The sequence below is a fragment of the Dromiciops gliroides genome, chromosome 1, assembly GCF_019393635.1.
Source record: "Dromiciops gliroides isolate mDroGli1 chromosome 1, mDroGli1.pri, whole genome shotgun sequence".
Lineage (NCBI taxonomy): Eukaryota > Metazoa > Chordata > Mammalia > Microbiotheria > Microbiotheriidae > Dromiciops > Dromiciops gliroides.
Window position 1 is genome coordinate 6,102,529 of NC_057861.1, and position 12,292 is coordinate 6,114,820.

At 50.0% G+C, this 12,292-nt stretch overlaps 1 protein-coding gene across 4 annotated transcripts in view; it reads left to right on the forward strand.

Moving 5' to 3' along the window:
• CLTCL1 (clathrin heavy chain like 1) overlaps window positions 1–12,292 on the forward strand; it is an 81,674-nt gene that overhangs the window by 33,764 nt on the left and 35,618 nt on the right. For all 4 annotated transcript variants that reach the window (XM_044003687.1, XM_044003670.1, XM_044003696.1 and 1 more), the window contains exons 7-14: window positions 4,133–4,330; window positions 4,877–5,077; window positions 5,170–5,322; window positions 6,714–6,836; window positions 8,526–8,663; window positions 9,275–9,439; window positions 10,126–10,306; window positions 11,089–11,252. In XM_044003687.1, the coding sequence (XP_043859622.1) occupies window positions 4,133–4,330; window positions 4,877–5,077; window positions 5,170–5,322; window positions 6,714–6,836; window positions 8,526–8,663; window positions 9,275–9,439; window positions 10,126–10,306; window positions 11,089–11,252 (1,323 nt within the window). The remainder of the gene's footprint in view (window positions 1–4,132; window positions 4,331–4,876; window positions 5,078–5,169; window positions 5,323–6,713; window positions 6,837–8,525; window positions 8,664–9,274; window positions 9,440–10,125; window positions 10,307–11,088; window positions 11,253–12,292) is intronic.

Here is a 12,292-nt window from a genome sequence, read left to right on the forward strand (position 1 = left end):
AAAAGATGGGGATGTTCTGTGTTGGCCGGTTTGTGGGAAGATGGCACACTAATGCATGCGTGGTCACACTGTGAATTGGTGCAGTTGTTTTGGAAGTCAGTTCACAATGATGCCAGAAATGACTGACATGTCCTTGTCCTTTAGCCCAGAGCCCCCACCACTAAGGCGTACATGTGCACAACAGAATATTCCTAGGAGCACTCGTAGGGGTGGCCGAGACTGGCAGCAGTCTTCCCCATCGGCTGGGGAATGGCTAACAAATTGTGCTACATGCATATAATGGAATTTTTTTTTCATTTCTTTTTTTTTTTAATGTATGAGGTATTTTATTTTTTCCGTTACATGTAAAGATAGTTCTCAACTTTTGTTTATACATGCTTTACAATTTCAGATTTTTCTCCCTCCCACCCCCCTCCCCTAGACAGCAGGTAGTCTGATATAGGTTATATCTATATAACTCTATACATATACATATAGATATATATATATATACACACACACACATATATACACATAATAACTTTAATCCTATTTCTGCATTAATCCTGTTACAAGAGAAAAAATCAGAGCAGTGATGCAAAACCTCAAAATAGAAAAAAAAACCCAACAGCACCCAAAACAAAAGAAATAGTATGGTTCATTCAGCATCTATACTCCGCAGTTCTTTCTTTTTCTTTTTTTTCTTGGATTTGGAGATCCTCTTCTATCATGAGTTCCCTGGAACTCTTCTGTACCATTGCATTGGTGAGAAGAATATAGTCCATCACAGTAGGTCAACACTCAATGTTGATGATACTGTGTACAATGTTCTTCTGGTTCTGCTCATCTCACTCATCATCAGCTCACATAATACCCTCCAGGTTTCTCTGAACTCCTCCTGCTCATCATTTCTTACAGCACAATAGTATTCCATTGTATTCATATACCACAACTTGTCCAGCCATTCCCCAATTGATGGGCACCCCCTCAACTTCCAATTCCTTGCTACCACGTAAAGAGCAGCTATAAATATTTTTGTACATGTGGGTCCCTTTCCCCCTTCCATGATTTCTTTGGGCAAAAGACCTAAAAGTGGGATTGCTGGGTCAAAGGGTATGCACAGCTTTATCGCCCTTTGGGCATAATTCCAAATTGCTCTCCAGAATGGTTGGATCAGCTCACAGCTCCACCAACAATGCATTAGTATTCCAATTTTCCCACAGCCTCTCCAACATTTATTATCTTCCTTTTTTGTCATTTTAGCCAATCTGATAGGTGTCAGGTGGTACCTCAGAGTTGTTTTAATTTGCATCTCTCTAATCATTAGAGATTTAGAGCATTTTTTCATATGGGAATAGATAGCTTTGGTTTCTTCATCAGAAAACTGCCTGTTCATATCCTTTGACCATTTCTCAATTGGGGAATGACTTGGATTCTTATAAATTTGATTTAATTCCCTATATATTTTAGAGATGAGGCCTTTATCAGAAGCACTGGCCTCAAAAATTGTTTCCCAGCTTTCTGCCTCCCTTCCAATTTTGGATGCATTGCTTCTGTTTGTACAAAAATTTTTTAATTTAATATAATCAAAATCATCCATTTTGCATTTTATAATATACTCTATCTCTTGTTTGGTCAAAAACTGTTTTCCTTTCCAAAGATCTGATAGGTACACTATTCCTTTCTCTCCTAATTTACCTATGGTATCACCTCTTATGTCTAAATCATGTATCCATTTTGACCTTATTTTAGTATAAGGTGTAAGATGTTGGTCTATGCCTAATTTCTGCCATACTATCTTCCAGTTTTCCCAGCAGTTTTTGTCAAATACTGAGTTCCTATCCCAGAAGCTGGAGTCTTTGGGTTTATCAAACACTACATTACTAGTGTCATTTACTACTGCATTTCCTGAGCCTAGCCTATTCCATTGATCTACCACTCTATTTTTTAGCCAGTACCAGATAGTTTTGATGACTGCCGCTTTATAGTAAAGCTCCAGGTTTGGTACCGCTAACCCACCTTCATATAATGGAATTTTAACGAAAGCCAGCACTGCAGAAGCAGTACACACAGCGAATGACAACAGCGCTGTAAGGGGACAGAACAGAGGAGCGAATTGGACATAATTCCAACAAAGCTACTTCCCTCCAGAGGGATGTGAGAATCTCCGCCAGATTTCTTCTGATAGTTGTTTCGTTACAGAATGGCTCCCCCTGCAGGAGGGTTGGGGATGGGGCAGCAATGGACAATGTACAAAATAGAGCAATAGACAGTTTTAAAGGTTTATCCTTGTGGCAGAAAACAGGAAGCTCTATGCTCATCACGGTGCTGCCTGTGGTCATGAATGATCAGTGGCTGAAGACTCCCTCTTGTCCAGACTGGCTTGTACTTAGATGGGCAGTCTTGTAGGGCTTTTCCAGCAGTGACACCGCAGACGGATTATGATTTAGCCTCAGAATTGAAGGAGAGCAGAGCAGGCTGAATTGCCCCTGGGAAACACTGGAATTCTTTTTAATGGCCCCAAGATTGTCTCTGAAAAATCTACCTTTTCAGTACCAGTATTTTTCCAGTGGCTACAATATGTTAATGACAAACATTGGTCAACCCATATGCTTCATTTACAGGTAAAATTAAGAGAATATGACATATTCTCCCTTCCCTGGACCCCCACCCCCGGCATGTGAGAAGATGTGGTTGAACAAATGTGGGTCAACTATTATCTGTTGCATTGAATATCGGTGGGATGATAAATCCATTTGAGCAAATATTTCCAGTATCTACTATCTCCAAATTCAGGTTTCACCTGTTCTCCTCCCACGTAAAGCCTCTCTTCTGGACCAGTTTTAGCCATCAGTCCTGTTAGTACAGCCATAGTATACATGCTTGGGATCGGGTGACTTCAGAGCCTGATTCCTTCCTTAATATCTTAGAGGCCCGATGGTCACCCCTTCCTTTGTGGCTTGTTCCATGGAATGGTTTTCTGTTTTCCCATAAATATTCAGTGAAGGTTCTGCCACACGTGTTGGAAGTTCCTCATCTTTTTAGTGAAGGGATTAATATATCCCTTGTATCTCTTATCTTTTTAAAAAAAGGTTTATTTGGGGGCAGCTAGATGGCACAGTGGTTAAAGCACTGGCCCTGGATTCAGGAGTACCTGAGCTCAAATCCAGCCTCAGACACTTAACAGTTACTAGCTGTGTGACCCTGGGCAAGTCACTTAACCCCCATTGCCCCGCAAAAAACAAAAAAACCCCAAAAAGGTTTATTGATGCCTTTGACTTTAACATCACATTAATTTGTTAGAAGGGTTAGATTGGTTTTTAATTTTAAAAGGGGGTATAGGAGGAAGAAAAATACATACTTGACAATCAAAAAAGAAAAAATACATTTATTTCCAAATATAGCCTTTCCCCTACCCAACAAGCCTGTTCTCTCTTGTTAGGTGACTAGTCCCATTTCCTTTCCCAGGAAATGATACCCTCCATGGTCTTTTTTTTTTTTTTTTTTTTTTTTTGCAGGGCAATGGGGGTTAAGTGACTTGCCCAGGGTCACACAGCTAGTAAGTGTCAAATGTTTGAGGCCGGATTTGAACTCAGGTACTCCTGAATCCAGGGCCGGTGCTTTATCCACTGCGCCACCTAGCCGCCCCCCCCCATGGTCTTTTTATGTCTTTTTTTGGCTGGAGATTATCTGTAATACACAGCTTGCTTATAGCCACCACGCTTATTTCTACGGTGCTTTGAGTGACTCATAATGGTCATTCTTTTGGGACCATGGCATTCTGGGAGTCATATCCAGCTAGCTTTGACAAGAGAATGTTCATGTTACAAAGATGGGCGTTTGCAGTCGAAAGCTGTTTGGGACATTGGGAATCTTGTGTCTTTTCCCAAATGCATCCCAGGCCCATCCCTCTTCCTGACTGATGAGGATGTAAATTCACAAAAATGTTTCTCTCAATCAAACTAAAAGCCTTCTGCAAAGGAGATTCTGTTCTGAGTCCATATCACATTGTTGGTGAGACCCAAGCACTTTTGAGTCTCCTGTTCCTGGGATGATGCTCTGGGGTTGTCTCAAGTGAACAGTTGGGGGATCTGCCCTCCCGGGAGCATCATTTCCCACAGATTTACTCCCTGTAACCTCTGATCCTTTCCAGGTCTTGTCAGTCTGTGTGGAAGAAGATAACATCGTCAGTTATGCCACCAATGTGCTCCAGAACCCGGAGCTCGGTCTGCGCATGGCCATCCGCAGCAACCTGGCTGGGGCAGAGGAACTCTTTGCTCGAAAATTTAATACCCTGTTTGCACAGGGCAGCTACGCCGAAGCTGCCAAAGTTGCTGCTTCTGCGCCGAAGGTAATGCGAGTCCCGGATACAGAAGCAGCTCAGGTCACTGGCCCAGAAAGACGAGTCATCCTGGGCGGCGCAGTTCCTGGGCCTAGAAACCTCAGGCTTTACCAGCGCCCCGGCCGTGATGGCGGGTGTGAGCGTCAGGTGACCCTGGTCACCCTCGAAAGCGCCACAGGCTGGGAAGGGACTGAGAGCAGTGTTCTCCAGCACACAACGAGTTAGGAAAGGGAGAAGCCCCTTCCCACTGCAGTGTCTCTGTTTCCTAGTCTCGTTACAGAAAGCGTTGGTTCTTGGAGGCCTCCAACAGGGCCTCAGTCATTCCTGATTGGGGTTGCGGGGGGCACGGCTGCCTGGTTAATAAGCTCATGCAAGCGTTTCTCTGAGGAGTCAGAGACCAGTGTCCCATTCGTTGCATTTTCTCAACATGACCAAGTTAGTTAAGCATGAGGGCAGCACAGTTGGGGCTTGTGAGTGGACAGAGGTTATGTGACGGTTGTGTGGATATCCCAGGGAGTGACTTCTCTGCCTTCGGGGTCGTCTCTGCTGCTTTAGGGAATCCTGCGTACCAGTGACACCATCCGCAAGTTCCAGAGTGTCCCGGCCCAGTCTGGACAGGCCTCCCCCTTGCTCCAGTACTTCGGGATCTTGCTGGACCAAGGGCAACTTAATAAGTTTGAATCCTTGGAACTTTGCCGGCCTGTCCTTCAGCAGGGCCGCAAGCAGCTCCTGGAGAAATGGCTTAAGGAGGACAAGGTAAGGACATGCCAGATCCCAAGTGCTGCTTTTGCCCCACCTAGCCGTGACAAGTCACCGAACTTGGCCTTCTCTCCCATTGCATGTCTTAGCTGGAGTGTTCTGAGGAGCTGGGAGATCTGGTCAAGGCCGCTGACCCAACGCTCGCGCTCAGTGTCTACCTTCGGGCAAGCGTGCCAAGCAAAGTGATCCAGTGTTTTGCCGAGACGGGCCAATTCCAGAAGATTGTGCTGTACGCCAAGAAGGTGAGAGGGCCTTGGAATGCTTGTCCAGACTGTAGGTTGTCCTTGGCCCGAATTCCTGTTCCTATACCCAAGTGTCAGTATAAGTAAAGGCTGCTGCCTATGTCTGGTAAACGCCTGTTTGTGTAGCTTTTGGTTGGGATTAGTGGCAAGTAAAGAATAATTAATGCCTGTTGCTGAGGCCTGGAAAGGTGTGACCCTTGTCAAGAGACACTGTCATAGCCAGAGTTTAAAACCCAGGTCTGCACTGACTAGTCCGTGATTTCCATCACCATCAAATGTTCATAATTTGGGACCCCCCCCCATTTGGATTTGGCCCACAGCTATGATATTCCCTCATTTGAGGTTGGTTTGCTACTGGCTAAAATTAGGGAGCTAGTTTCACACTCAGTCCTCACCTGCACCTCACTTCCTCCACAATACAGCTCACAAGACGCCTTCTCCATATAGGTTTTCCTGACTTAATTCCCCTCCCCCTCCCACTTTAAGTTCCTGCATTCCTGTTCTGTCTTCTTCAGCCCACACACAGGGTATGCTGTGGGAGAGAGGGCTTTTTTCATTCTCTGTATTGGTCTCTCCAGGACTTAGTGCAGGCCCCTTAGGCCCTGATTGTTTCTGATACAGAATCATTGTAACTTCTCTTCTTAGTAAGAAATGTGCCTATCATTAGTGAGTGAAGTGTTTGTCAAGGGCTGGGCAGCATGAGCATTTTCTTTTTTTAGTGAGGCAGTTGGGGTTAAGTGACTTGCCCAAGGTCACACAGCTAGTAAGTGTTAAGTGTCTGAGGCCGGATTTGAACTCAGGTACTCCTGACTCCAGGGCCATTGCTCTATCCACCATGCCACCTAGAGCATGAGCATTTTCAAGAGAAAGAAGATCCAATAGGATGCTTAACCTTGGGCTCTGTTTGAAAAAATATTCCACTGATTTCAGTATAATTAGTTTCCTTTGTCACCCTCTATATTATTATTTTATGCATTTACAAGCACTGTCGGTGGCTTCCCACCCCCACCCCAGCAGGTCATGCCAAGCATAATGATTGTTAAAGTTGGAAGGACGTGATCTAGAGGAATTGAGAAGCGCAGGTGCACCCTTTGTTTTCCTGAACCTGTGTTAGCTTGTTTCTGGCGCCATCCCCAGATTTCCCAAAAGGCTGTTGAGAGGGACTGACTCTAGGGGCTGGGGTCCAACAGAACTTGCCACGGCTCCTTAGTCTTTGGAATCCTCTGGAGGTTGGGAGCTGCCACTGCAGGGCTGCTGGAGGTGACTCATGGGGCCTCTTGCTGCAGTGCCCGCAGATGCATTTAGGTGGCACTGGCTGTGCAGTGGGTAACCCCTCCCGAGCCCGTGAGCTCTGGATGAGAATGACATCTGCCCTGCTGGCTCTGTTTCAGGTCGCATACTCTCCTGACTGGATCTTCTTGCTGAGGAGTGTGATGCGCGTCAACCCAGAGCAGGGCCTGCAGTTTGCTCAGATGCTGGTGCAGGACGAGGAGCCGTTGGCCAACATCAGTCAGGTGAGCAGCAAAGTGCCTCCCACACCTTGTCACCAACACCCCTGCAGGTGGATTATTAAGTGCCTCTAGGATCCCTGTACAGCGAGCGACAGCTCCAGAAGCTCTAGTGAAGCATCCTGGGGGAGCCTTCAGGGAACAGTGTCTTCAATGCTTAGACCCTGCTAAGTGGTTGGAATAAAGCAGGGCCCCTGAGTCAGAGCTTCGGTCTTTCTTTTCGCTTTATTTCCTGCTCCGTTGTTGGCAGAGGCGTCCCCGGGCTCTCAAAGACTGTGCCTGTGAAACATACATGAGGCCTGGCCCTGGTCTGGAGAAGGACCACAGGGGCTGGACCCCCAGGATGAGCTGAGCCGCTGTTAGGGCAGGCTGCCTAGGGGTGGAGGAAACAGCCACGAGTCAGGCTCCCTCAGCATGCAGGCTGGTAACAGCCCTGTCTGTGTGTGTCTCTTCGTTCGACTCTTAGGCTGACACAGGTTTGCATTTCCATCCGTGCTCCCTTTTTTATTTCTCAAGCAGTGCTGAGTGTAAAAGATGGGCGCCATTTCTTCATGGCTGAGAATGCTAATGTGACCATCTCAGTGATGAGCAGAGCAGTAGGAAAGGGGGAGGGCACCTACTGTGTGCCAGGCACTCACTGTGCTCAACATTAGTCACCAGTAATTGTCTCAGCAACTCCCGGATTTTACATTTGAGGAATCTGAGACAAGCTGCGGTTGTGGAGGGACTTGCCCACGGTCCCACAGTGAGTGGTTATCTGAGGTCAGATTTGCGCATAGGGCTTCCTGATGGCAGACCCTGCCCTCCACACACGCCGCTGAGTGCAAAGAAAGCCAGCAGGTGTGCGCCTGAGTGCCCATGTAGCCCCTTCTCTCACAGCAGAATCTCAGTAGTCTTTTCTCCCACCTCAGCACCCCCGGGGTCTGATCTCCCGGCTTTGTGCTCTGGGCCCAGGTGGTAGGTGAGGCTGGTTGACTCCCAGGAAGCTCATCGATCTCACAGCTGTTGGTGAGGGATGGGTCTGCGAGCCTGACTCTGGATGACCATCATCACAGCATCAGGAGCCCCATGGGCACGGGGTTTTGCCCAGATGATCACTCGGGTTTATCCTCAGTTACTGAGTGACTGTGGGATGACTTGCACCTCCAGGAGCTGCAATCACTGGGCTCAAAATCAAGGCCTCCTCTCCCCAGCCTGGACAGATCTAGGCCCTGGCCTCTGAGCTTTAGGCCAGGTACAAGACTGCCCTATCTTGGAGTTTGTTTGTGGAAAACGAGTGAAGCCCTTTGGGCCGCTGAATGCCCGGCTTTGGTGTCTGCTCTAAACACAGTGACCCCTTTTGTGTAGCAGGCAGTATATCAAGCAGGTTCTGACCAAATCTGGGCGTCTGAGCGAAGGCTCATGCAAGTGCAGGTAGCTAAATTACAGTAAGTCTCAAGAAGTATGTCAGCTGTCCAGAAGGAGAAAGAGCGTGAATAGCACTTATTCTGAGAGCGTAAGCAGATGAGAGGCCTCAGAGCCAGCAAGAGCTGGGTTCAGATCCCACTGCTGACACAGACTGGCTGCGTGACCCTGGCAGGGCAATTTCCTTCCCCCTGAGTGCCCTGGGGTGCAGAGAAGGTGCTGACCTGCACCAGCAGAGGGTGCTTAGCAAAGAGCCCGGATGACAGCCTTGTCTGGGGACTGTGTCTGCAGATTGTGGACGTCTTCATGGAGAACAGCTTGATTCAGCAGTGCACGTCTTTCCTGCTGGACGCCTTGAAGAACAATCGCCCTGCAGAGGGACCCCTCCAGACCCGCTTACTGGAAATGAACCTGATCCATGCCCCGCAGGTAGGTGTGGCTTGGGAGGGCCTGGTGGGAAGTCTTCCGTGAGAGGTGCTTGTGGATTCTGGATGAGTGGCATAGCCCAGCAGCCCCCACCTCCATCTGCTGATAAGAAGGGCCGGGACATTCCCATTGTACCAACCCAGCCCCCTTGGCTCAGAGAGTGTAGGCAGTGACCCACAGTGGCCCAGCCTGTGCCGTGCCTCCCTGCTCTTTCTAGACTCATGGCCTCTGTCTTTCTGGGACCTTGGGCCTGAAAGTCAGAAGTCTCTGGACACATTTGTTCTCAGAGCCCCTCTCCCTTACCAGAAGTGTAAGCAGAGGACCACAAGGGGACAGCCAGTCTCTGGCTTATCATGAAAGAGAGTGTGTGTTGTTCTTTTGGCCCTGCCTCCGCTCTCTTCCTCATTGCAGTCCATGCCAGGGCTGGAGTGCGGCTGTGCACTGTGTTTAAGTTTAAATGCCCATTGCTCCAGGGGCTTAGGGCTACATCAGTCTGACAGCCTAGAATTAGACAAAGAAGAAGAAAGGGATGTCAGGAGTATTGATCAAAAATAGGAAAGGGGCTGTGGCCAGACCTCAGCCTCTCTCACGGTTCCTTTCTCTTGGTGTGACAGGTTGCAGATGCCATCCTGGGGAACCAGATGTTCACCCACTATGACCGTGCCCACATTGCCCAGCTCTGTGAGAAGGCGGGCCTGCTGCCACGCGCTCTGGAACATTACACGGATCTGTATGACATCAAACGCGCAGTGGTCCACACTCACCTCCTGAACCCTGAGGTACGGGAAGGTTCCCTGTTGCTGCTGTGATTGACCTTCACCTCCCGCAGATCCTGGGACCCAGGTCTCGTGGCAGTGCCCATTGTTAGCTTGCTGAGGGGCTCGCTGTGCCAAGCTAGGACCATTAGTAGCCTGTGCTGACTCAGTGTTGGTGCTTCTCGGTGTGGAAGTCCCCTCTGCATCCTAGACCCCGCTGGAGAAGCAGCCGCCCAGTCAGGATCTGTTCTTCTGGGACAGGGAGGACTCATTTCCCCCACACTACATTTCTGTCTACTCTGTTATCAGCACAATAGCCAGTCACAACTCCCCTAGATTGATGATGGGGTACCCAGACCTCCCTTGATAGAACTGGGGGGCTTGAGATTTGTGTTGTGTGACTCTGCTTCCTTGTTTTGTTATGGGGTGAGGGGGTGGAAAACCCATGAACTCGTTATTTAGAAGCCCCGCCTCCCCAGGGAGAGCAGAGGGGGCCCAGGTAGGGCATGGTTGGGCCCAGCCTATTGTACGAGGTGGTGGAGATGCCAGCTTCCCCCACCATCCTCTTTTCCTGTCCCAGGTATTGGGAAATGTTCCTGTTTTTGATGCATGTCAGGAAATATGGTCTCTTGGGATGTGCCACAGTGCCAAAGGCACTGCCAGGCTCTCCCGTGGTCCCACGGCGAACCATGTTGGCTTTCCTTCTTCAGTGGCTCGTGAACTTCTTTGGCTCGCTGCCAGTGGAGGACTCTGTGGAGTGCCTGCGAGCGATGCTGTCTGCCAACATCCGGCAGAACCTGCAGCTGGGCGTGCAGGTGGCCTCCAAGTACCACGAGCAGCTGGGCACCCAGACGCTCATCGAACTCTTCGAGTCTTTCAAGAGTTATGAAGGTATGGCCTAGGCCGAGGGCAGCCCCTCTCTCGGGGCTGCATTGCCCTCCCTGGGGCACAGGACGAGGTAAGGGCTAGTGGAGGCTGAAGTGTACAGCGTGTGGCCCTTCTTCTTAGCTTTTTCTGCCATGATTCGAAGCCTGGATCTCATTGACTGCATTAGAAAGGGAGGGGTTTTGAGCAGGCCCAGCCCCAGTGCTCCTTCGTCCTGCCCCCAAACCAAGTTTCAAAGGGAGCCTCTGGCTCAGAGGTCGCTCATCTCTAGGGTTGGTGCTTTGGCAGTGTTGAGTCGAAGCCTGGCTCCCTTATTTTCTCTGATGGGCATTTTTAGTCAGCGTTTAACATCTTTAGTTGGTCTAAGCCTCCCTTTGTTCCGAGAAGTGGGCGTTTTCTGATATGTGTCAGCCCTCCTTTCAAATAAGGAGCCCACCCTGCTGTGTCCCCCTTCAGCTATCAGTCCCTCCTCCTCCTGGGACCTTCGATGACCGAGGGCTTTCTGAAGGCTTCCCACTCAGAATCCTCATAAAGTAGGACCCCCCTACCCCTTTCTGCAGGGCAGTAGTCGTGCCAAGCTCTGGGCCAAGGTGCCCAAGTGGAGCCTGCCAGTTGAGCAGGCATTTATTCTGTGCCTGAGTGAGTGAGCCCCGTGAGGGTTGTCCACCACCTTGGATGAACCTTGGGGTCTCTGGCCAGCCACACCTGCTGCAGCAGCATGGACCTGGACTAACAGAGGACCCCCTCCCCCCTGCCCCAGCCTCTGCTAACTCAGCCTCTCCTCACAGGCCTCTTCTACTTCCTGGGCTCAATTGTCAACTTCAGCCAGGATCCAGACGTGCATTTCAAGTATATTCAGGCAGCCTGTAAGACTGGGCAGATCAAGGAGGTGGAGAGAATATGCCGAGAAAGCAGCTGCTATCACCCTGAGCGGGTGAAGAACTTCCTCAAGGTGAGTGCCCAGCGGTGCTCTGCCCCTCGGCCCTTCTCGGTTCACTCTAGCGCCTCTGCTCCCCACAGTCTGCATTCACCTCAGTATTCAGTCCAGGAGACGTCGCTCTCCCAGTGTCCCGCACTGATAGCGTTTCCTTCTTGAGACTCAGCTTTGGGGGCTGGGACTAGTGGAAAACTTTGGGCTTTGCCTCATTTATGCCATCAGGTTTTAGACCGTGAAGAAGCCAACACACCGTGGCTAGGAGCTTGGGCTCAGAGCCAGACAGCAGCTGGCCGGGGTTTATTAAGTGCTGGCTATGTGCCAGGCACTGTGCTGAGCCCAGGAAATACATGGAAAGGCCAACACACAAGTCCCTGCCCTCAGAGAGCTCCCAGTCGAATGGGGGACAGTATGCAGACACCTCAGAATAAACGGGAGGCAGCCCCTGGGAGGGCCCCAGCTCAGGACTGGCCAGGGAGACCAGGAGGTAGCACAGAGGAGGCAGCCTCCCATCAGTGGCACTCAAAGGTCGGTGTTGCTGAGAATGGGGCACTAAAATGGAGCAGAGCATGAACAGACTGGACAGATGGGAGGGGGCCAGCAAGAGAGTGTTTTATGTTGGATCCTCTGGGCAAAGGGGAGCCCCAGGACTTATTGAGCAAGGGGGTGACCCGGGTGGACCTGAACTTTAGTGAGACAACTCGGCTGCTGAGTGTAGGATGGGCCGGAGGCGGCAGGATGTCTCCTTCCCTAGCAGTGGCTGCCATGGTCTGGGCATGAGGGGATGGGGTCCTGCACCTGGTAGGGGCAGGGAGAGTATTCAAGAGATGCCAAGAAGGTAGAAAGCAGACTTGGCAGCAGCCTGGAGACAGGGGTGCTTTTGAGGGAGGAGTGGAGGCTGGGACTGAATTTGCCTGCTCAGATAGCCAGGAGGGGGCTGTGATGCCCGGGCTGAGGTCAGGGTTTGGGGGGAAAGGTAAGTTTTGGATGTCTCTGGGCTATCTGGTTGGTATGTCTGAGAGGCAGCTGGTGAGGCGAGGTTGGGGCTGGGTGAGTGA